This window comes from Pseudorca crassidens, chromosome 10 (assembly GCF_039906515.1).
Source record: "Pseudorca crassidens isolate mPseCra1 chromosome 10, mPseCra1.hap1, whole genome shotgun sequence".
Taxonomy (NCBI): Eukaryota; Metazoa; Chordata; class Mammalia; order Artiodactyla; family Delphinidae; genus Pseudorca; species Pseudorca crassidens.
This window is the reverse complement of record NC_090305.1, coordinates 44,605,905-44,631,921: the sequence shown is the minus strand read 5'-3', so window position 1 is coordinate 44,631,921 and position 26,017 is coordinate 44,605,905. Positions and strand designations below refer to the sequence as shown.

The 26,017-nt window shown below is 39.2% G+C and overlaps 1 protein-coding gene and 1 non-coding gene across 5 annotated transcripts in view; one reads left to right on the top strand and one right to left on the bottom strand.

Moving 5' to 3' along the window:
• The window catches only part of LOC137232168 (E3 SUMO-protein ligase ZNF451), an 86,798-nt gene extending 66,431 nt beyond the window's left edge, over positions 1 to 20,367 (bottom strand). Inside the window, exons 1-4 of one of the 4 annotated variants that reach the window (XR_010946891.1) lie at positions 19,986 to 20,367; positions 19,544 to 19,627; positions 13,272 to 13,352; positions 10,253 to 11,827 (exon numbers count right to left, since the gene is read on the bottom strand). Coding sequence is in view for 2 of the 4 variants with exons in the window: in XM_067753519.1 (XP_067609620.1) it covers positions 13,272 to 13,352; positions 19,544 to 19,627; positions 19,986 to 20,006 (186 nt within the window). In the remaining 2 variants the exon portion in view is untranslated. Of the gene's footprint in view, positions 1 to 10,252; positions 11,828 to 13,271; positions 13,353 to 19,543; positions 19,628 to 19,985 lie in introns of those variants that run through there. The other 3 variants (XM_067753519.1, XM_067753517.1, XM_067753518.1) reach the window with 3 other exon arrangements.
• Positions 20,368 to 22,395: 2,028 nt separating this feature from the next.
• TRNAE-UUC (transfer RNA glutamic acid (anticodon UUC)) lies at positions 22,396 to 22,468 on the top strand. Its single transcript has one exon. It is a non-coding gene; the product is annotated as a tRNA-Glu (tRNA).
• The last annotated feature ends 3,549 nt before the right edge of the window (positions 22,469 to 26,017 follow it).

Here is a 26,017-nt window from a genome sequence, read left to right as displayed (position 1 = left end):
CCCCTGGACACTACGAAATTCTTATATACAAAGCAAATTTGGGTTGTGTCCTAGAAATGACAGCAGATTAAGGATACTGGTTATATCTGAGTGCACATATCCATGAAAGCTAAGCATATTTAGCAGAAAATAAGCAAGAATTCTTCTGTTTTAGAGGACAATGTTTATCTTTTAATGGAGCTTGCCAGTCACAGCAAAAATTCCAAGTCCAGAAATAGATAACCTGGGCGGGAAGGGAAGAGGGCTTTCTTCTGATATCTAATCTGTAATAGTGGGATTCAGTGGGTCTCTATAATTGGGGAGGGGACAGGGGAGGAAGGAAAGCCTGATATAGAATTCCCTTATTTTGTCAAGTAAGGGTATTTTTAAAAAAGGAACTAATATCAATGGTCAGCATTGTGACTTTTCATTTCATAAGAATGAAGACACAAACTTGAGCTAATACTTCAAAATTTCCCTCAGTAGTCTCATTATTGAATAAACTTAACCTTGTGAAAACTAGTTGCACTGTCCTGATTTTTCTCTTTTTGCTACAAATAACCACTTCAAACTTGAAATCAGTTCAAGTGAACGTGAAAACGGTTCTGGCCATGGACTCACAAGCTTGCTCATAAAAGATCATCAGGAATAATGTCCAATGAAAATTCTACTATTTAGGCAAAAATTTTACCAAAGCAATTAATACTTTCATATACTAATCAAGTTTAATGAGGTAACAAAGATTTCCTGGAAACTATTAAAATTTCTAACATTGCTATGGAACTGTGACCTGCTATGTGAACCATAAAATAAATGCATACCAAATCTTTAAATAAGCAAATTAATGACACAGCACAAAATCCCACTTGTCAATGAAGCTATAACGTATATATTTCAATGTCTTTTTTCCACATCATTTGTATTTGTTTTTAAGTGAAAATGATCCCATTTTTTGTAAAAATATTTAGAAGAAACCAAATCTAGAAGGCTATAAATCAAAATGTTAACAGTAGTTATTTCTGTCTAGAGGGTTTCTTTTTCCTTTTTAAATCTCTATTTTCTAATATTTCTGCATTAGAATATGCTATAAAATTGTTAAGAAAATTTTAATTACTAATGAACAAGACTGTATAAAGACAAAAAGTCTCGAGGATCTCAATCTTTTGTTTGGAAATGTAATGAATTTGGCTTAAATCACTACTTTTTGCCTTTTAAAAATATAAGTTTAACATGTATCCTTCATAAACGCAAATGGAAATTTTGTCTCTAAAAGGAACATAATGTTGTATATAACTTTTTCCCTCCAGGTTTCTTTCTGTATCTAGAAGTGCAATGACTGGATTACATTATTGCCTAAACATAACAGAAACAGGTATTAATCAAGAATTAGGGCAAGCCATTTTCAGTTCAACAGGCTGAACAGAATTCCTGAAACAACTGCTTTACTTCATACAAACTCCAGTTTCAAAGCCTATTTCTCATTGCCCATCCCTTCAAAGCTTGGGTCTCTAGTTTGGTCTTAGAGGTTTACACTCCCAGAATAAGTTCTGTTTACCAGAATCTCCTTGTACCCAACCACACCCCAAATAACATTTTGAAAAACAACAATTTTTCTCAAGAATTTTATATTCAAATACAGATAGAACATAAGAGATAAACCCAGCAAAGCTGTACAATATTTATTTACCATCTCCAGCAGCAAAGCTTTAAAACCAGGAAACAACCCTTTTGTACAAAGCAATCTCCTTCCCACCCCCAAACTGGTTAGTCTTTACAAATACAAAGTACATGGAACATATGCCTTATAGGAACAAATTTTAAAACATACATATAGATATACACCATTCTGTAAAGTACTACTCAGTGAAGAAGGTTCGTACCACCAAACCTCTTCAATAAGATTCTTCCTACAATGTCTTTTGGGTTAATTACCAATATCTATATTTGTAAAATTCTCCTCCTAGGCAGAATGATTTTGATTCTCTTTAGACACAGGACCCCCCCCCCAACCCCCCAAAAAACAACCTTGGAACTTAGGAGAATTTTTTAGTATCTCCTACAATGAAGCTGTGACAAAACAAAAGGGAGTTACAATGTTTCAACCCTTAGTGCCACTGCTCTACCTCTGGCACAGTAAGAAAAGAAAGAATTGTGGAGAGAGATAAGAAAAGGTGAAAGTAGCAACCAGAGCAAGGAAAGAAACTCAAAGCAGAGAAAAAACAAAAAGGAAGTTGACAAAACGTGCTCTAGGTGCTGCGGGAGATGCCACTGGCACAAGGTTCACAGGCCCTGTGCAACACATCTCCAATCTCCTAAAAAGCAACATTTTTTGAAGAAATACCTTCATTTTCTCCAAGTCCACGCTCAAATTATCTGTAAGCCAATGCACAGGGAAACAAGCCACACTGAGCTGCAGTGAGGAACATGGCCCACAGGTGGTCCTGCAGTGTGCACCTGCCCACCATGATGGAATGCCCCTCCCTCTTCAGCAGCAGCATCCTGTTCATCACCAAATCTGTTCTCCCACAGGGCCCCAGTTTGTTGTCACTGCTGGAGCCGTCCCTGGGGCTAGAGGTGTACTGATGGAGAGCTTTCCTTTGGCTCAGTTCAAGGAAAAAAAGGAACTGCCTAGATGTCCATAGTGGACAAAGAAACTTCTAGACAGACTACTTCTACGACCTTACAAGTAATGGCTACGTATCTTAGTACACTTGGAATAGGTAGGAACCAATACATTCTCATGTACATTTATCCTTTCTTCAACCTGATCTCCTCCAATTGCGCCCATAGCGGCTGTTCCTTACAATTCTGAAAAACCAGATACACGATGTTCCCCACACTCATGCACACACTGATTCCTTCACCTGAATGTCTGGCTCCTGTTTCTCCACTAGCCCAATCCCGTTCCAATCCCGTTCCAAACCACAGCTCAAGCATCTGGTAAGAAAAGTTTTCCTGGACCACTTCAGATGGCCCTCTCTTTTGTTCCAACCTCATCATAGGCATTCCTCTAAATAGAACAATTACACTGTGTTGGTATTTCTTTCTCAAGAGAATATACCATCTCTTATTAACTCCCAGTATCCACAGACCTTCCTCAGGGCCTGCTTGCACATAGCAGGTACTGATTGTTTCCATCAGAGACACAAAATGACAAAATACCATCCATCAAAAATTGTATACACATACCTATACATTCTAGCTCTTCATTCTACATTATTTTTAATTTTTTTCTTATTGTTTATTATGAGCATTTCTTAGCTTGCACTTAAGAGACTATTTTATTTTAAATACATCTTTCAATGACTTAATCCATTGTTGGGCTTGTATTATATGTAGCTTAATGGTTCAGCCTTAAAAAAAACTGTAAACAAGGGGAACATGACATGATGACATGAAATGAACTATTATATACTATTAAATACATCTTAAGGTATATTTGTATTTATATCCAATACCATCCCACAGTTATGAGAAATCTACAAATGTGGGTAGAAACAGCATAACCACTATAGAAAGGAAATTTGTATCAGGCTTTCAAGTTCCAGGCATTATTACCTCATTTGAGAGTAGGAAAACTTAGTCTCAGAGAATAAGTGACTTGTTAATACTCAGATTAAGATCTCTGGAATTCAAATACCATGTGCTTAGCATTCCACCTTCCTTTCATTAAGCCAGTATCCTCAAGACATCAGTTAAAAAAAAATTTAAGTGTATATCTGAAACAAAAAGCGTATAACGAACAAAAGAGGTACAACAAAGAAAAACACAAGCATCAAGAACTATGACTGAAATGATCAGTGCTGAAAATGAATGGGACACAAATAAGAAATCCATGAAACAGAAGCCAACGACAACATATCCAGAAATCATCTCAGTCCAGCACAGTGAAAACTCAATGTGAGAATGAAGGTTAGGGTTTCTTGACTGGACAAGTGAAATAACCAGGAATTAGTTAATAAAGACATCAAGTAATAAGGGATAAGAGTACGGCCATAAACACAAAATCCAGGGAAGGGTAGTTATTTGACAAATTACCTTCTCAGAGAGGTTAAGATTTGAGTGGCGTCTTGAAAGACAAAAGAAGGCCACTGAGTACACATTGAATTGAAACTTGGAGGAACAGTGTATATTCAAAGCTCACCACTTGAGCAAATTGTTTAATATAAGTTCCATTTCCTTATCTGCAAAATAAGAGTGCATTTCTGCCTCAAGAGTCCCTTGCAACCAACAGACAGCCTGGTACGTATACGTTCTATCAATAGAGGCTCTCTCCTCTAATCCTTCCCAGGTAGGAAGATGCCAATTAGACCCAATACTATCAAAGAGCTTCCAACATCTGTCAAAATATATTTCTGTCAAAAGCAAAAGAAAACAGGAGCTGTTATAAACCATTAGGCAAAGACCAACACGCATTCGAACCTGTGTTAAGAATCTAAATGAAACTAATTACAATTGTTCTCCCTAAGGCAGAAAGGAATGGGCTGCACACCTAAAAGCAGAAAGCTTAATGTAATTAAATGTTTTTTAAAATGGAACTGAAAATTTTAAACTATGTTTAGTGACTTGGAAAATATCTTTTTCCCCTATCATCCACATCACTGTTGCCTCACTAAATAAAAGCAGTATAGAAAGAAGGACCACAAACATAATTATTTTAGCACATCACTACACTGTAAGTCAAGGCAATGTGAAACACAGCCATAACATAAAACCAGGAGTTAACAAGAGGTCTAACTGTAGCCCTTAAAATTGAATGCTGTGATAGAGCCACTTTTATGGGTAATGAAAGAAAACAGAAAGCACAGGATAGCTCATGGGGAAAAAAAAGCATATGAAAGTTAGTCTTAACAAAGGGACTACTAACAGAACCCACAAGATAACATTTGAACCATTTAAGGTCAAAGAATTTCTTTTAATATTACCAGATATAAAGGATCTGCTTTCACTTCTACCAAGGAATACACTACTCAGGAATATTAGAAAACGCAATACAACTTGAGAGATCTCCGAAGTCCTAAAAGAAACTACAGACAACCTGAGAAGTCTTATTGAATTGACAAGGCATCAGAAAATCCAACAGACCATTTGAAATAGACAGTTACCTCAACAACACCAGTAAAGTTTTTATGCCCTAGAAAAAAACCTGATTAATGTTAAAGATACAGTGTATGTCAGGGCTGTACTATAAATTCATGATGATGAACTTAAAATTTTTATTAGAGAGAAAAAATGCAATTGACCACAAACTACATGTAATAATACATTTGCACAAAGACTATACAGAAATGAGAAAATACTACCACCAGTAAACAAGAAGGCATTAAAAACTGATGAAAGTTCAATAGCCAAATACTGTGAGACCGGACTGGCTATTTTTTTTTAAAAAGGAAATTTTTAAGAGAAAACTAGAAAATCTCTTACAATAATGCTGAAGGCATTGTATTTAAACATAAAAAGCCACATCAAAATCCTGGCTAGTATAGACTGGTAGAATAAAAAATATAATCTCCATCAAAGAGATTAAGGAAGATCAGACATCCTTTTAGAAAGGGGTTTTACATAAAGGGGAAGAAAAGACCCAATACAAAGAATGAAATAACTGAGATGCTAACAACAAAAGGACATGGTTGGCCTGTGATCACTTCCAGATATATCCACGGGAAGCAAACCTAATTTTGAGTAGTATCTCAATGGTACCAAACACTACTATAAAAAAGGTTTCATTCTTATAAAGTCAAGCAAATGAAAAGACAAAGTAGTACAAAGATATCATCCCACTAATCAATACAAGAAAAAAAGATTTAATAAAACAATATTCTCATCATTCATCCAGGAAAAGACATTCCATAACATATTTTAATGGCTTACAAAACTTGTTATATCTGGATAAATAACTGAAAGATTTGCATTCAATACAGTGATCATCATCAGCTTACTGACGACTTCCACCTGTTTATTTTCTTAAGTGAAAAATGAAGACCTGATTGGGGTAAACACTAATGAAAAACTATATAGAATAGGTCCAGCCAACTAAATGACAAGAAGGAGATGCATACAGATCTGACAGTCAATTACTGGACTAGCCACTAAGTAAGAATGGTAAATTTCAAAAGACAATGGAACCTGAACAGTGCAAGTCTGGGCAAAACATGCCTCACATTAAAAAAAAATAAAAAAAAGTTTTCAGTTATTGCAGTCTTTATTTCTACAAAGATCTAATCCATAATTTCTAACCTTTACCAGAATCCCAATAAAGTATGTCCTCAAGAATACTGAATGTGGCATTTAACTCTGTTCATCCATGTCATTTAACTCTGTATCCAAGTTTACAGCTAGAAGGGATTCTGGATTGCGTCGATTCCAACCTCCTTGTTCACGGTACCTGAGAGGTTATCCTGGATGGAGCAGGCCTTAAGGACATTATCAATCAGGTCACTTAGGTATCATTCAGTAAATTATTAGTATAATAGTAATGTAATATACTAAACAGTACCCAAGGAGCCTGAGTTTATGCTCCCCTCAAAATGACATTTTGAGGGCTAGGTAAATAAATGGAATTATACTGATAAAGAAGCTGCCACACAGTAAATAATAATAATAATAACAATAATGTTTAAATGCAATTACACTGATAAGCTGTCACACAGTCTTAAAAAAAAAGATAAAGTGTCAACAAATGTACTCATTTTCCTAATGTCCTTGTTACGTATTACTGAGTAAACACACCCACTTATCAAATTGAAGTTGTGTTACCATGGCTAAGAACAAGGTTAGACATGAGACAAATGGTTCAATCAGAAACCTAGAACCTAGATATAGAAAACAAAGCTGCCTCAATGCCCAGAAAACTGAGCCAATCACTAAAAACTAAAATAACTACTGTGAAGTTATTTAAATAAAGGGGGAGGGACATACTCTATAACCTTCTGAAATGGATCAATAGTGCTGTAATGAAAACAAAGTAACATTCAGAAGGAGAGTACATTTAGATAGTGCAATTGTACAGAAGACGAATAAACTACAAGATAAAAAAATCACTGTACAGAATTTACATAAATATCACCAGCAACATATGCAACACATTAAAATGTTAAGTTTTAAACAATAGTGTGAAATTTAAAAAGGCACTTCATATAACAATGAATAGAAACAGCATTTCTGTGTACACACAGTAACCATGAGAAATCATATCATTTCCACATACATTTTATGTCTAGTCAAACTATAACATTTTAAAGAAAAAGGATCATTAGACGCATCCCTTTCAAGAACACCAAATCACTCAACTTGCGATGACTGCTAGGCCTCCTAGAAGACCTAGAGCTGTTCAAACATCAGAGGCTGGCCTGATGGAGAATCTTGTTGAAGGCTCTGCAAATGGCAGACATGATGTGAAAACTTGTTATCTAATTATGAATTCCATACACTACTATGGTTGTCTATTAGGGCTGTTTCCCTACACCAAATCCCTGTTTTTAGTTTTATAACACCATCATCATTCAAGTATGCCAGAGAAAGACTTTAAACTAATCTTAAAAAACAGGTTAAGAATATTGTTTCTTCTGCAGTCAAGCACCCAATCTACAGCTAAACCTGCTCCCACACTTCGGTGTTCTGCCCCATCCCCACGCAACTGCCAAACCCCTTCAGAAGCTAGCCACCTGACCACCAGTTCCATGATATCTCAATACCTTTTTATTTTCAGGAAAGATCTCTGGAGATGCTTGGGCATATCAATCAGAGAGTGGCAAAGCAATGCTACTTGTTGCTACGGAGCAACATAACACAAAATGAAGATAGCAGCAATGCTGCTCTACAAACATTGAGAACAGTTAACACTACTCCACTATACACTTAAAAATGGTTATGATGGTAAATTTTATGTTTTGTCTTTTTTTAAGCACAATTAAATATAAAAAAATTAAAAAGAGCAGGTTAGGTGGAAATGCCAGAGCAGTTTCAGAGAACCAGGTCTTCAAGCAACATAATTTTGGTTTGAATTTTGGAAAATAAGAGTATCTCAAAAATCATCAAGTTGGTGACACAGTATGCAATTCAGGGAAGGGACGGGGAGAAATGGAAAAGTGGGAGCAGTGCGAAGTAGCCTCAGACAACTGGGAACATCTATGTGCAGCCGTACAGAAAAGTGTCAAGATCTCTCTCTCCAGCAAGTTTCCCACGACTAGTCCTTTCACAGAAGAAAACTACGGTGCTACAGCAAGGGCACATGAGACTGCTGAACTGGTAGAGTACACGTCGTGAACTATAAAAATCTTCGTATGACTTTTTAGGCCCTTGTTTCTTTTTAGACAGTATCAGTGCTCTTCTAGTGTTCAATTTGAAAGAATTTTTAGAGCACTGGCATGGACCTAAAACAGAAGTAAAACTTTGTGAAAAGTATAGAAAAATTAAAGGTAAATGTTAACTCTAGATATGACTTGACCAAATGTGCCAAGAGGAGACTCTATCAAGACTGCAGCTTAAGCTTCATCTACAAATAGGACAAACAGAATCAATACAGTACCCTGAAACTATCTGACAAAATAAAATAACTTCTTCCAAGTAGGGATATTTGCATCTTCAACCTCTACAGCACAAACAGGGAGAGGAAGAAAAGTAAACAAAAAGGGTGCTGAATATGGTTATGATGAGGAGGGGGAATGGGCTTCCAATAAACTATCAAAAAGTGGGGCACCAGGGAAAGCATCAGTCACCAGTCTGCAGGAACCATGGCAAGAAACAGAAACCATATAAACCTGAAAACAGTGTCATGGTCCACTAACAGTAGACCCAAAATACTACGGTCAAGCAGATGAAAAAATAATAATAATGCAGATGTTCGACAAACCAAGAAATTACAAAATTATGAGTCTACTGATAATATTTTTTTCTATTTGGCCAAGCAAATAATTCTAGATGATGTATTCAGACCCCTCCAATTTGGCAGTTTCTCCAACACTGAAGTCATGATGTGAAGACAAGGGTCTAAGGGCTGGGCACTGCACAGCCACTGCCTCGAGACAGATACTGTAGGACATGTAACTGAGGTATCTGCTGCCAGTTCCAGTCTGACGGAGAAATCATAATGCGAAGAACTGAGAACGAAAAGATAAAGTCGTCTCTCATGGTAAGAGTCTGACTAGATTAAGGGACCAGTAAACCAAGAACACACCACTGAAGTCTTGAGAAACCGTTAATGGACATCCAGAAAGAGAAGTGCATGAGATGTTCTCTCTACTACATCCACAGTTACACTCTGAATCTGAAGGATTTCTCAGTAAAATCTAGACTGATGGCATCCCTCTTTATTATAATCAGAGGACCAGATTGTCAGGCATGTTTGGAATTCTTGCTCTTTCAAGAGTTCAGATTTGCATGCCTGGATGGTGTAACATCCTTGATTTCCAGGGCACTAATGTGCATTATCTTTTTTGTATTTAGAGCGTGATGAATTACGGAGCTCAAGAGTTTAGAAGGGAGTCAAGGTCATCTTGGTGAAAGGCCCAGATTATCCTGTGAGAACACCATGACCAGGTCTCACAGCTTGTGATATATGAGAGCTTGACAGACTTAGGAGTGACAACTGCAGAGAATTCTCTGTGTAGCTTTGGGTGGTGAAGACAGTTACTGTGAAAGTTTCTACAGAGATGTCACAGGTAGGAAAGTCTTCTTCCAGCTGGTGTCCACAGTAGACCTGGGACATCTAGCCACCCCACTGGAAGCAAACTGGATTTTGCAAATTTTGATTTGAATTTTAGTTCTTGATATACAGCTTCAAGGCTGATTCTGAAGTCTCACAGAGCTTGACAGTAGTATGGACACTTGGTGAGCTGATCACCCTGACATAAAGAGATTATAACAGATTTGTCGTTTTGTGAAGATCTGACAAACGGAAGCCTAAACAAGGAAGCACTGATGACCTAAAAACGAAGGATCTGCCTCTGGTGTTAGAGATCTAGTAGTAGGTTATTTCCAGATCCAAAATCTCCTAGTCCTCAGTTTACCAGTGAGATTTTCCTGAGGGGGAAGAAATATTTATGTTTTTCCTTAATCATAAGAGGATTCAGATTCCTGAGTACCCTCCTCTAGACTTATTTTGGACTAGAAATAACAGGTAAACCTTTGTTCAACCCTACTGAACGTCTCTACCACTCACTTGGCCAAGAAAGCATGAGTCTCTTTATTATTTACTTCATTCTAAAAGTCTAGAATTCAAATGTCAGCTGTGATCATTCCAGCCATGCGTTCAGATTCTGAGGTGCCCTCCTACCTGTAGATCCTGTGTGGATGGGAGGAGCAAGTAGCACAGTCAGCATCTTGGACAGGTGCACTGCTGAACGTGAATGGGTTACTAATTCTTGTACCCATGGCGTTCTGGAGATTCTCCCTTTTTCCTGTATCTATAGGGGTGGTTTCGGGGTTTGTACCAATCCCCTCTGGAGTATCCTCTACTGTGATAATGTGCTTTCTGGTCATGACTATAGAAGTATCGATGTTGGTTATAGTATTTGCTGTGGTCTTTATAGTCATTTTCCTTTATACTGTTTTCTTCGGCAACTACAGCATTCACATCTTGTCCAAAGAGGGAAGTACCGTCAAAGGGCAAGTGTGAGATCTTCTCTTGGGTTTTCTTAGTGAGAGATGTGAGTCGAAGCCAAGCCTGCCTTCTGTAGTCTATTGCCATTGCCATAACTCTGACCACAGAGTCCATTATATCCCTAGTAGTACAAAGCTGCCAAAGGCCCGCATCCATACCATCAGATATTATACATCTTGCTTTTCCACGATCAAACTCTGGGTCATGGACCAGATCCTCCATGTCTTCCCAGAGTTTACGCTGATACTGAGTCATATAGGCCATGTAGCTAGCAGCTCGGGCTGCAATGGAAGCAGCATGGTAGAATCTACAACCCATGACCTCCATTTCTTTCGAGGTAGAATCCAGAGGTGATGTTGTGCTTCCTCTCTTGCTGTGCTCTAATGCTTCTACGATGGGGCCCCCGGCCGGTGGATTTGGTTGGAAAGGAGAGGTATCCTTGGCCACAGGATATACCCTGTGTCCCATGAAGGAGGAAGGATGGCAATCAGCAGGGTCTTTAAAAACCTCAGTGGTGGCGATTCTCAGAAGAGGATGCAGTGGAGGGACCAAACGTTTCTTAGAAGACACACAATCAGGTTTCCCTTCACATGGTTCTGCTTCGGACTGTAACGTGACTCTCTTGATAATACCTCTTTGTTCCATTCTTTTCAAAAGCCCTGTGAAACTAGACTGACTAGGGTCACCTGGCTGCCCTTTGTCATCAGCTGAGGGGGATTTGCAGTCAGCTTCTTCTTCCACTGTGGATAAATGTTCTTCCTTGGAGGTAGAGATGTCCCAAGGAACCGAGGAATTCTTACTTGGCCTAGAATGATGAAATCGAAAACAGCTCCTGGACTGCAGATCACGTATCACTCGGGACATCTCAGCCACTTGTGTCTGGAGATAGAGGATGGCATCCTGTCCGTGCTGTGAAGCAGAAGACTCTACAGGTAAATCCTCCTTGACCTCTGAAGAGGCCAAAGATTCTTGGGGGACCAGAAGTGGAGATGAAGGCAGAATCTGGCAATTTTGTGATGGCTTAAGCGTCTCTGTCTCAGAGATCTTAATAACTGAATTACTTTGATCACTTTTCTGGTTCTCCAATGGGTTCTCAACAGAAGAAGGTTGAGAAACTATCCTGTGTGGACTGCTGGTACAGCTCCCAGAGGAGGAGCTGCTGTCTCCACTGGGAAGAGGAACACTGCAGCTAGAGCACATTTCTGGGCGATGACTCTCAGAGGATGGCACCTTAGACTCAGGCATTCTCTGGGTTATCCACATGAACAAGAAAACCAAGGAAGAAAAAAAATATGCTTTTAATATGTTAACTTTCAAGTGCAGAGATGCATGTCCAGTAAGTAGAACTCAATTTTTTAAATTATTATAATTAACAATATACAATCCACTTCAGGTCAGCAAGGGGACCACAGAAGTCAAATCCACAAATTTCACTACCCCAAAGGCCCCAAACCAACTACTGGCATTAACCTGGCACTGTGTCTATGAAAAAGAGTAAAAACAAGCCCAGGTCAAGGGGTGCCATCCTAGCCTGCTGCTTGTTCCCATGCTAGAATAAGAAGAGGCAGCAAGACTATTGGTGAAAACAATTAAAAAAAAAATCCCATTCAACATATGTAAGGCAACAAGTAGAAGTTAATAATGGCAAAGAGAACTTGGGAAAAGTTCCACTGAGAAGAAAAAACATTTCTAGAAGTCCTGCACTGCAGAGTCACTTTTAAATCCCTTTAAAAATTCTCATTCACTCTCCATGAACAAAATTTTCCAGTTGCACAGTTCTACTCTACGGTTTGTAGTTTTCAAGGAGCTTTGTTACCTCATTTCATCCTCACAACAACCCTGTGAGGTAGGTATTATTCTTATGTGGTAAAGAAACTAAGGTTAAAAAGCTACTTATCCAAATTCACAGACTTAATAAGAAGTAAAGCTGACACTAAAACCTAGGTATTTTGATTGCAAGTTCAAGTCCCAATACTTTATATCATACAGCAAGTAGCTTTCTGGCCACCTTGAACACACAGCCAGTTCTCTAATGAATCAAGAAAAGAGCCCATTAACAGAAATTCGGGCTAAGACAAATGAAAGACAAGATTTCTACAAAGTGCTCAGCTACTTTGGTTCTCAGAGTAGGGGAAGCATAAGTTTAAAGGTCAAACCCACAACCAATAAATCACAGGTCAGAGAGAAAACCCCAAATATGAGGGGGAAAGAGGAGGTTAAAAGGATGACGCCTGAATAATCCACAACCCTTCCCCATATTCCATTTCTAAAGGATCTTCACATATCCTTTCTTCCAAGATACAACAAATTTTCTGTGGCCACATGGTTCTGGAAGAAAAGGATCCAGTTCTACAGGGCACCTGAGGAGAGACAGGAAAGGAGAAGGGAGCCAAAAATCTTGCAGTTTTATTCCATTTCCCTTTTATCAGATATGGCCTCCAAGGCTTAGAACTTTCCTGTGTCACATAATCCTTTCAAATCCTCGCTGAAAGTAGAGGAACAAAGCTGGAAGCAGATCTTCTGGGCAGAGGACTCCCTGGACTACCTTTCAGGGCCATTCTAACAGAAACAGGCCGTTCTCTAAAGCACAATAGCACCTAAACACAGCCATCGCTGATTTGATGACTCTCTTTAGAGAATGCTTCTTAAATGCCAGAAGTGAAGAAATGCAAGTCAAATGTAATATACTTACCTCACTCTGAGAGGTGCTAGGCTCTTCATCATCACTGCTGACCAGATCAATGTATTCCAGAACAGGTCTCAATGGTCCTTCCTAGGAAAAAATGAACAAATTAACAAGTCATGGAGAGTTATTCAAACTAAATTAGCATTTAAAACAATCCTTTTTGTCGATGCTGGGATTTATTGGCAAGAACTCTTCTGAAGAGGAAGCCTTATGGGTGGTAGAAAATAATCAAAACAAATGCAGATGAAAATATTCATAGCACAAGACTAAGAAATGATGACAAGACCTAAAAGAGACTCGGCCAAGGTAGGGTATTAGGACTGTGTTGATTCCTTGGGGAGAGGATTATTAACACAGGAATAGTGCTACAAGGTCAGATACTGTAAGCCAATGCTTTTCAGATGGGATGGGTATCTCTGACTAGGAACTAGGCTGTACTTCCGACTCCTACAGTCACACATCAAACCTGGTTCTCCTTCATCTTTTCTTTCCATCCATACTGACTCCACGGCAGACCAAGCCTTGAATGCTAAGCTTAAAAGCCTAGATTTTATTCTGTAGGCAAAAGGGAATCAATAAATACTAAGATGGGAATAAGATCATGAGAGCTTACCTTAAGAAGATTAATCACATAGAGAAGTATAGAAAGCAGGATAATTAATCAGTCCACACACATAATAATGCAAAACTAAAATAGTGGTGATGGCAAAAATAACAGTGATGCTGTGGTGCATATACAAAAGGATATACAGGTAAGATGAAAACAAAAAACAAAAAATGATTGACTATAAAAACAAAACCCCAACAACCACAAGGAGTCAAAGTGGTCACTAAGGTTTCAAGCTTAGGAGACTAAAGGATAAACATAAATTTGGAATACAAAGACAGAGCTGGCATTCCTTTGGCCATAATGGGATGATGTACGAGGGGTACACAGAGGCACCTGGCAGACAGCTGGAAATGCAAGCCTGTAATCTGGGTATAGGAACGTAACTGGAAATGGAGACTGGAAAGATGCTCCCCTACAAGACTAGTAACTCTAGAACTAAACTGAAACTATGATATTGCCAAGGAAGAAAGCAAAGAGGAGAAAGAAGGGATTCAAGGAGGCTCTTGAGGAAATGATGGAATTTTAGGATTTAGGAAGAAGAGCTAAGTAGGTAATCAGAGATCTGAGAAGAATCAGAAATGCACAAATTCAAAGAACCTAAAGACAGAGAAAACCTCAATGAAAAGGTGTCAATGCTAAATGTGGCCAAAAACACTGAGCACCGGAAAAAAAAAAATGCCACTGAATTTAACAACAAACAGAGCAACTTTCAAGATAGCAGTGAGCATACCAGTCAGGCTCTAAAAAATTAAGCTGAAAATGAGGCAGTAAAGGCCAAAAGTAAAGATTATTCTTTGAAAAATTCTACTATGTTTAAAACAAGAGAAAGGGACATGGGGGAGAACATGGCTGAGGGAAAGATTTCTCAGGATTGGGAAAGACGGCTGTTGGGAAGCCAAAGTGATATATTCAGTGGAAAAATTAAGAGAAAAAGACCTCAGGTCAAGAGACAGAAGCTAAGATCTAGTTAAAGATCCTCTTCCTGAGAGGAGGCATCCAGTCTCAAAGACAGTGTATTTCTCCCCTAGGCTGCAACTTCTCTCCAAGCAGGAAACTGCTTTCCCTGCAGGTGGTGATTTAGCCACTAAGATAAAACCAGAGAGCAAAACTTCTGGGCAGGGCTCATGTAATAAAGTAATTAGGATTTCTGCCTGAGCTGTAAAAATGGACATTTAAAAAGAGGATTAGAGAGACAGATATTCTGCAATGTGTGGTCAACAGAGATGAATCACCTACTTTAAGACCCAAACCTACCATTTGTAATAAGGTTATCAAAATCATACATTCAATCCAAGAAGGTAGTAGAGGAGATAAAAATATAATAGCTTGCTCTCCTCAAGAAATGTACGTTAGGAACTTTTATTACACGCCCAGTGAAGCAGCACACCAAGAAAGTCCCTGAGGTACCAGAAACACACAGAGGCTGGGGCAGAGCTTCCATGAAGGGTTGGCAGGTAGAGAAAAAAGGGAGATGAAAGGATAACTGGGCACAAAGCACAAAGTAGAATGGGCAGGAAAATGGTCACAAACAAGATGAAAAAGTAGCTGCAGAAACAGGAGAAAGGGCAGGAGTAAGGACAGATGAGAAAAAGTAGCATAAATATCCTGCTGGGGTCAACCACTAAACTGATACCCAGCCACCTCTGAACTACTGAACAATGACAACTTATGATTCACACTAATTAAGAAAGCAGAATAAAAAGAATCAGGATAGAAAGTCCATACATGAGAAAAAGCAGGGGTCATTGAGAGTATTCATTCACTCAACGAATATTATGGAGTTATAACTGACAGAATGGTAGGAGAAGACAGCATGTGTTTGAGACCTAAAAAGGCAAAGAGGCTGAGTGGAAAAACAACGGAAGATAGATATTCCAAAGGAAAATATTACTTATAAACAAACACTCTAACTGTAGCTAATTTTCACAGTGGATATGGCCAAACTTCCACCATAACGAACCTAAGGAATCAAAACCCTTTGGTACTCCGTTGATTTTACTCTAATCGGGAACATGTGTCACTGAGCCCTGTACAGGCAAAGGTACTAAACTTTTCACGTATGTTATTTCATTCAATCCCCACATTACTTCACTATTGTACCATTTAACAAAGGAGAAAACTAACTGAGGCCCATCTGGTTCTCTAATCACATCATTGGCTGTGTGGTCTCTAATCACATAATTCTGAGGCAGTTCCAAGTATACACACTATGTTTAAATCAATGCTTATTTCCTAAGTTTCAGAGATAAGATACTTTCTCTTCCTTTAATTTGAGGAAAAAGTCTACCTGCTACTGTCCCCAACTCTGAATAACTCACAACACTAGCCAAAAAATAAGTTATTAATTCTCCTCAAACAGTAATAATTATAATACAAATATCAAGAAAAGGCAATTTCTTACTACATTTATAATGGCTGCTTATATTCTTAAAAAGTATAAATGCATGTGGTCCTCCAATTACAAGGTATTTTATTTAAATTTGCTTCATCCATCAACTAGTGAACCATCATTCTCATCCCCTCTGTACCAGTAACAAAATCAAAGGATTCTACTCCAAAGCCACACAATTTAGGGGCAGGAGCACAGGCAGAAGCAAAACACGGGTTTTTTCCCCCACATAGAGAAGTTAGGGACATAGTTTACTTCTGCAGTCCCGCCCGATTCAAACATTTCAAATGATTCCCAAATGCCTGCTCTAAGTTCAAATTTAGTCCACAATTCAAAATCTATACTATCCGGCCCATCCTTCCTTCTCCCACTTAAAAAAAAGTACCCTTCAGAACTAAGCATAATCCTCTCTGCTCTCCCATTTTGATGACTTTCCTTGTTTCTTCTTAAAATACTCTTTTAAACACATACAAACACTAAATGCTTCCTATGAAAAATAAACTGAAAATCGTATGTCTTTTTTTTTTTTTTTTACAGCACCTTGTACTTTTTATAAAAGAACTTTCTACTAGAACTATTTACAAAGTCCTCATCCCTATCTCATCTCTCACACTGAAATACTGACACTTACGGGTAGGATGTACTTCCAACTAATCTCTGTAGTTCTAAGGTACTTAATTCAGGACTTTGCTCCAACATTATTTTTATTTATTGAGCTAATACAACCCCAAGACACGCAGCCAAAAGACACCCTCATTATTTGTCCATGACCCCCCGAAGTAATTTATGAAAATATGCAAATATTCCACATGTTCAATGATTCCACATTATACCAATCATCTTGGTTGAAGCCTAAATCTCATGTGCTGTTATCAAGATTATGACAGGCTGTCTCAGCAGTTTTTATACCTTTGTATCTAGAGTAGCACTGTGAAAGATCACGTCATTAGCCCTGAGTTAAACCAGTTTTCTGGGAGTAAATTAACTAACATATCTGCAGTTTCAAAGAATGCAGAGAATAAATATGGTGGCTGAATAAGGGATCATATTACTAAATTAAACAGAAAATTAGAGCAAAAGACCTAAATGAAAAGTTTGTATAGTAATATTCTGTCTCTTGAGTTAAAGCACTGTTTACACATGTGTATTGGCTTCGCAAAAATCAGACGGTACACTTATGAACTGTGCAATTCTCTGTATGTGTATTTCAATAAAATTTAAATGAAAGGGCTCATTTTTGCACCTCCACATCTATATCCTTCCGTTCCTTCAATATGCTTAGTTTCAAACTCTGTATTTTCTAAACCACACAAAAACTACTGTGCCACCATGCGGATTAAAGATGGGAAAGTTAGGCTAAGAATGAACTAAGAAATCCAAACCAGTGTAAATCAAGAAGTAATATCACAATGTTCTTTTTGTATCTGAAGAAATCTTAAGCACAGACTATTTATTATTTTTATTGAACAAGCACTACCTGAGGAGTCAAGTATAAGATTGGGTTAGAGAGAGAAGATTCTGTCTCTAATGTATTTTAAAATAGAATTAAGGTATCATTAATACATTGAAGTGTTATCACCATAAAGGCATAAGGAATGTTTTTAATAGGTTTCTTCTAGTACTGTAATTGCATTTAATACATATAATTCACTTCTCCATTTTGAACTATCAAACCTTTGAATTTATATTTGGAAACAGAGATAAATATAAGATGTATCAAGATGGACACATATTCACTGACTGTGTATTTTTACTCTGGATGCAAAGATATAACAGATTCTCTACATTTAAAATAATATTTAACTTAAAAGAGTATTCTTAAACTTCAGTCTAATACATGCTTACATTAAGTACTGACAAGCTACACCACCATTCTTCACTCCACACAGTACCTATATATATATATTTTTTAATCTTATTTTTGTAGATTCCATCTATGATTCTCAAAGTAAGCCCCATAGTTCATAAAGAAGTGTGTCCCTCTTACTTTAATTTCCACAAAATACCAAGGTAAATATTCTCCATTCACAAATATACCCATATTCAGGGAGAACCTGAAATATCTGTCCTGAAGAGCCAAACATACTTCAACTCACAGTGAAGGAACAGGCAGGATACAATTTCTTCTACCACCCCCGCCAAACCTTTAAAGTTTAAAATGAAAAGGATACAGCACCATATGCATGGGCAAAGACAAAAAAACCCAAGAAATGATCTTGTGAAAGACTCCTAAACAAACCCACTGAAACACAATACAACAATGCATCACAATGGCCTAATGTTGGGGTACACAGAAGACACTGTTTAATAACCAGTTTTTCAAAACTGTCCAAGAACCAACAAACACAAATACACATCAGACAGGGAATTAAAGAAAGATTATACACCTTTAATAGCAAACCTCAACTACAGTATTCAAAAAGAATCATTTACAGTAGAAGGATTCTCTAGCTAAGTGAGATACTACTTGTAGCAGAGCCTTTATAAAACTTTAACAGTGTGGGGTGGAAATTATCCTCAAATGTATCATAGCACCCCCTTCAGTTTTTGCAACCAATGTTATACAAAGTGTGTTCACAGCTTCATACACCCCCGCATTTGCACCAACATGAAGATTCCTGGGCCCCACCTCCCATTTCTGATTCCATAGGTCTGGAGTGAGGCCCGGGAATCCACACACTTCTACTTACTGATGCTTGAAAACTACTGTCCGAAGGGAATAAAAACAGAAAGATACAGGATGCTCCTGGTGATACGGGCCCTTCATTGTGAACCTCGCCTGCTGGACTGTGCTGTAAACAGGATGAGCTCGGAGCTTAGTGAAGTCTTCAAGCCACCCGCCTTCACGTTATGGAGACACACAGGCTCAGAAGTTGAGTTCCTGCAGCCCTTCTGGTTTTCTACCTCATTCCTCATCACTAGCCGCCCCTTCTCCCTAACCTGTGTGCTATCTTTTAGAAGTTACTCTTGTCGCATTTCAAAACACTCTTAGGAGACCACAACCCTGCGTACATGAAAGGCTCTAAGTGCAGGGGGAGAGGCGAGATTCAGGGTACAACACGCACCGCAGGCCACAGGCTTTGTGATGCCTACTGGGGCTGCTCAGACACCTCTTCAGGCAAATTCCCTACTCCTATGCCCTACTCCACAGTGTACAGTCTCTATCAGACATTCACACACGTTTGCTGCATGATGAACAAACAGGTGAGAGGTAATCACATCACGGCTTATCACGCATAGTCTCTGACTCGGAAAAACCCGAATATCGTCGCTACTTACACTAACAAACTGAATGTCATCTTCATTTTCCTCGGGTGTTGACTCGGACGCCTCAGGCCCAGCTGGAGGGACACATTCTATTATCTATAAAATAAGCCAAAACACGGTTATCTAGACAACCCCGCACTTACAGAAGATTTTTCCTAAGGGAACGAAGAACGAAAGCTCTCGCGGAGACCTAACGGAGCCCCAGCCTCCGCGAGCCCGAGCTCGCGTCCGTGGACCGCAGGGGCCCCTCCGCGTCCCTTCTCCCGAGGAGCAGGGAGCACGCTCCCCCAAGAGGCAGTCGGCCTCGGAACCCACGCCGCGCCCGCGCCGAGCATAGGTTCCCGAGCCGGGCCGGGCGGCCATTGTTGCTGAGGCACCCTCGTCCCCCAGGCCCCAAGGCCCGGCGCAGCACCCCCCGGACCCCGCACCACACCGTGCCCAGCCCGCTACTCACCTCCGACCCTGGGTCTCCCATCTCCCCGACAGCCCGCCTGCCGGCACCCACGCTGCCGCCGTCCCCGCCGCCGCCTCAGCCTCCCCGCCGAACCCGCCGGCCAGCCAGCCACACGCCGCCGTGACCCGCCCCCGCGTGCGTGCCGAGCCGAGGACGCCGCCGAGCCGCCGACACCGCGGGCGGAAAGGGCTGCAAAACCGCTTCCCGAGGAGGAGTGGCCCGCTAGGCCCGCTGTGCCTGGCCTCCCTGGCGCAGTCCCGGCCTCCCACCTCCGCCGCGCCGGCCGCTGGGAACTATAGTTTCAACACCACCGAGACCACCCTAAGCGTTACTGGAAAAGAACGGAAGAGGACCCCGAGGCATGGCGCATGCGCTCCTCGAGGCTGACGTCACTGCCGCTCGCCGGGCGGTGGGCTGGCGGGGTTCTGTTTTACAGTAAAGGGCGGGGACGAGGATGGGGAGGAGTGCGTAGGCATGCGTTTCGTGTGGTTGTGGAAGTGACAGGCGGGTGATGGAGACTAATTTATCAGTTCTCCTTTTTTCTCCGAAGGGTCGGAGATATGGATGCTTAGCCGAATTCTAAGATCAGTGCAGAAATCTGAGGCAGCCTTACACTGCTCACCTGTTCTCCATCCTCAGTCTCCACTCAGAGCCTGTATTAATACACCTGAGGAGGAAAACTGAGGCCCTGAGCTCCCATCTCCAGGTTGACCTGAAGAAAGCTGGCGAGGCTAGAGAATCCTGGGCCCAGTAGGACAGTAATGTTACAACGTACTTTTTAAAGACGTTCTCAGATAGTATCTTAGTAAAATAGAATAGTTGACTGTTTTCCAGTGTTCACACTCAAAAACCCTGTAAAATAGTTCACTCATGTTCAAATATGTGTTCTCATATTTTTCACTTAACTGCCTTACCAAAAAGCCCCATTTTTTTTTTACACATCCACAATTGTTAGTAAAGGTTTTGAAAAGACTTTAAGTTGGAAAATTCTTGTAAATCTTAGATGCCTTTTTTGCCTGTCTGCATACATGCCCAACATGTGATTACCTATATTGGTAGTAATTATTGCTTAATAGTCCATATTTCCTTCCAGGGCTTTATGACTTAAGTTGCTTTTCTACTTCGTAAGTTTGAGAATTGTAGAGGCAAACTGAGAATGAGAGACCTGCCTGTTGTGTTCCTTAAAAGCTGTATGTAAATATTTCTAAAACTTTTAAATGTCTAGGCAAAACTTGTATTTAGGATTCTCCTAATGTGCTGGTGAGAGTTCAGTGGAACATTTACATTAACCATTTGCAGGTAGGAGTTAATGTGTAAAACTTGGAAAACAAGAGCCCAAATATGCTCATAACTCTTCATTCCTTGTGCGCTCCCAATACAGGGGGCCAGGGTTCAATCCCAGCCAGGGAATTAGATTCTGCATGCATGCCACAACTAAGAAGTCCCGTATGCCACAACGAAGACCTGACACAGCCAAGGTAGACTGATAGATAGATAGATAGATAGATAGATAGATAGATAGATAGATAGATAGATAGATAGATACTGGTGTTAAGATTGAACCTGTACCATGATTCTCTGAGGAAGGTATTAAAAAAAATTTCTAAAAGCATATTTTTTTAAATGCAAGGTATATATAATATGATCAGAACCACATCAAACCACCAAGCAAACCATGCCTGAAATAGGAACCCGACTTAAGTACTAATAGTAATTTTCTCTGGGGAGCTGGACTATGTGTTAATAAGAAAATCTTTTGAAACCCATTAATATTTAAGCGACATGCCTGTAGTTCCTGTAAGGCCAGTTTTATTTAGCTTGGTGTAGCAGAGGAGAACAAACTATAGGCAAAGCTTGGGAGTCCCTTAATCTTAGGAAATTAAGAAGAGATTGGGTGGGGTGCTTTAAAGGCCAGTCGGTGTGGTAGGGAACTGGTTAGAATTGGAAAAAGCAGAGTTCTTTGCTGATTGGTTCAGGGTTCAAAATGGAAACTTTTAACCATGGGAAAATGTTTTTTATGTTTCACTGTGGATCCATTATTTTGCTTTATGAGTTAAGATCCTGAAGGGAACCCATCAATGGGTTTGGTAACCCCTCAAATTCAGTTCTCTTAGACTTTGTTGGACACAACATTATAATAATTTCCAAATCTACATGTTGATATCCTTCCTTCAACTCATTGAAACAAATAAGTACAGGCTTCAACTTTAGTTTTGATTTCAGCAGTTTTCTATTGACTTTCTAGCTGGTTTTGTTGAGTGATTATTTATAGAACCATCTGTTTGAACACTGGCTGCATCCAGGATTTAAGATTCCAAGTCCTGGTTCTTGACTAAGGGAATGACACCAAGAGGAAATTAAATGCATCAGTAAGTCTCAAACCCTCTTTAAGAATCACTGTTCAGGGAATTCCCTGGTGGTCCAGTGGTTAGGACTCAGCACTTTCAATGCTGGGGCCCCAGGTTCAATCCCTGGTCGGAGAACTAAGATTCCACAAGCCACCTGGCCAAAACAAACAAAAAAGAATCATTGTCCAATATTCATAAATCTCAAAAAAGGGAAAGTATAGCTACCATGAGCCTGTCATTTATTTAAGGAGCATTCAACTTGGGGAAAAGAGTTAATATATACACAGCACCAAATATTATGCTTTAGAAAAGGAACAAATATTTCCAATGCATTTGTATTATTAAGAACCATATTTGGTTTGGAGTAAATGCTCTAAGACCTGGCAACTGGAATGGTCTCTTTAATAAGTTCTGATAAAGTAAGAAATAGATTTATAGGCATTTATTCCAAAATAGAATATTCTTTAGGGAAGAAAAATGGCTCTTAAGATACTTTGGAACCAGTTGTCACAGTCATTTTCTGGGAGTTGTGAGAGCAGAACAAAGAGCATTTAGATCTGAAAGAGTACAAAAGACTATCCACTAGGTCTGTAGTACAATTTCTTTGTTCCTCTCAGGTCTGGAATTCTGTACAAGTGTTGCACACAAGGAAAAGAAGCGCAGGAAAAAAGGGGTGGTTCATTTCTATGGTTGGGTCATATGTACAAGCCACTTTTCTCATCAGAGGAAGCTGTGATAATTACTTCTTCGGGAAAGGAATCCTCCCCTTCAAGCAATCAGGTATTTGTCCTTATGAGTAAACTGGGAACAGTAGTTTGGGGTAACATTACTACATATTGTGAGTAGTATTTGCAAAACTTCCCACCCTCTTTCTAGAAATATTTGGAGGATCATCTTTCAGTATATGCTTCATAGCAGTACTACTCCTCCATATAAGGCCACTGAACAAAACTTCTGATGGTTCAACTTGTAGTGGGTCACAAGGGTTTTGGAAACACCATGGACAACCAAAATATTAGAAATGGTTTGTATCTGATAAAGTAATTGGTCTGTGGCACAGTTTAACCGTAGGTATATTTGTTACTATCTTGCTGGCTGGTATTAAGATGTCATAAGTATTAAGATCTATTTAACCTCTTTTATGATAATCTACATGTTAGAATAGTTGTTAAAATCTATTTACTAAAGAGTGACTATGGAGGAATTTAAGGCAAGTATAATATTCTTTCTTCCCACAAACTGAAGGGTGAAAAATCCTAAGCACGAGCAAAACTTCTGTATGATTTCACACTTACAGAAAAATTGCAAGAATAGTATCTGTTTTATCGTATTCTGTATTTCTATCTACATAGAAATATACACATACTTTTTTCTTTCTGAATCACTGGAGAGTAGGTTGCATATATCATGCCTCCTTATCCCTTAATAGTTCAGTGTGTACTTCCTAAGAATCAGGATTTTCTTTGACATGTGTACTTGTTTTAGTCCTCTTGGGCTGCTTTACTAATTTAGCATAGAGAGGGTGGCTTAAACAACAATTTATTTCTCACAGCCTGGAGGCTGGGAAGTCCCTGATCAAGGTGCCAGCACAATCAGTTCTTGGTTAGAGCCCTCTTCCTGGTTTGCAGACAGTCTTCTTTCACTTTCACAGGGTGGAAAGCAGAGAGAAGCAAGCTCTCTTGTGTCTTTCTTGTAAGGACACTAATTCCATCGTGAGAGCTCCACCCTCATGACCTCATTATCTCCCCCAAACTCCATCTCCAAATACCATCCTAATGGGGATGAATTTTGAAGGGACATAAACATGTAGGCCATGACAGTATTATTATCAAAATTTGGAAATTTAACATGGAATGATCCTTTTTTTCCTAATCTGCAGTCCTTTATCACATTTTATCAATTGTCTACTCCAGGATCACATAGTGCATTGAGTTATGTCTCTTTATTCTTCTTTAATTCGGAGCAGTTTTTCAACTTTGTCTTTCATGATATTGATGTTTTTGAATTCCCAAGGCCAAATATTTTATAAAATGCTCCCCAATTTTGGTTCGTCATATGTTTCCTCATGATTTGATTCATGTTATGCATTACCAGACAAAATAAATCGAAGTGATGCTGAAGTGTTTTAGGTGATCACATCCAGAGACCCATGATGGCTATTTGACCCTCATTGAGGATATTAATTTTAATCACCTGGTCAAGGTATCGCCCCATATCAACAATATGTAATTTCCCCCTTATAAATAATAGGCCATCTGGAGGGATATACTTTTAGACCATTCAAACACTATGCCTCATGAAATGTATTGCCTATATATAGCATATTCTGATGATTTTTGCTTTTCCCAAACTTTACTATGACGTCCACAAAATGATATATCCCAACTCTACTGTTCTCTCAAATTTTTTTTATTAAGAAAGATTTTAATTAAAAATTTTATTGGAGTATAGTTGATTTACAATGTTCTGTTAGTTTCTGCTATACAGCAAAGTGAATCAGTTTTACATATACATATATCCACTCTTTTTTTAGATTCTTTTCTCATATAGGTCATTACAGAGTATTGAGAAAACTTCCCTGTGCTATACATAGGTCCTTATTAGTTATCTATTTTCTATATAGTAGTGTGTATATGTTAATCCCAAACTCCTAACTTATCTCCCCCACCCTGCTTTCCTCCCAGTAACCATTAGTTTGTTTTCTGTATCTGTTTTGACTCTTTTTCTGACTCTATTTTCTGACTCTATTTCTGTTTTGTAAGTTCATTTGTACCATTTTTTTAGATTCCACATATATTTGTCCTTCTCTTTCCGACTTCTGTCCTTTTCTTACTTCACTTAGTATGAAGTAAGGTCACCTCTAGGTCCATCCATGTTGCTGCAAACGGCATTATTTGGTTTTATGGAATATTACTCAGCCATAAAAAAAGAACGAAATAATGCCACCTCTCAACTTTTTTCAGCTGGCATTCTTCTGTAAGAGTCTTGCCTTTTCTTTTAAAATAACGTTTTATAAATTTATTTTTGGCTGTGTTGGGTCTTCGTTGCTGTGCACGGGCTTTCTCTAGTTGCAGTGTGCAGGCTTCTCATTGTTACGGCTTCTCGTTGCAGAGTGTGGGCTCTAGGCGCGCAGGCTTCAGTAGTTGTGGCACATGGGCTCAGTAGTTGTGGCTTGTGGGCTCTAGAGCTCAGGCTCAGTAGTTGTGGCACACAGGCTTAGATGCTCCACATGGCATGTGGGATCTTTCTGGGCCAGGGCTCAAACTCGTGTCCCTTGCACTGGCAGGTGGATTCTTAACCACTGTGCCACCAGGGAAGCCCTGAAATAATTTTTCATGTATTAATTCATTTCTAACCTTTCATTGAATGATTTTTTGATGTTTGTACAGAGTGCAGATACAGTCACATCAAGAGCCTTCCTAGCATGTTACCTGGTAATCACTGTGGATATTAGGGGTTCAGAATATCAGAGGTCATTGATTCACAACTTCCTGTGCATCTACTTTTTCTACCTTGTGACCTGTAACACTTGTTTTAGATGTAGCTTGGCCATGCCATATATCTATGTTCTGATTAGTATTTTTTTCTTTAGAGACAATTTTACATTCACATGCAGTTTTAAGAATACAGAGTACTTGTGACATGATGATGTGCAGAGCTATGCTGATGTGGACAAATGATGTC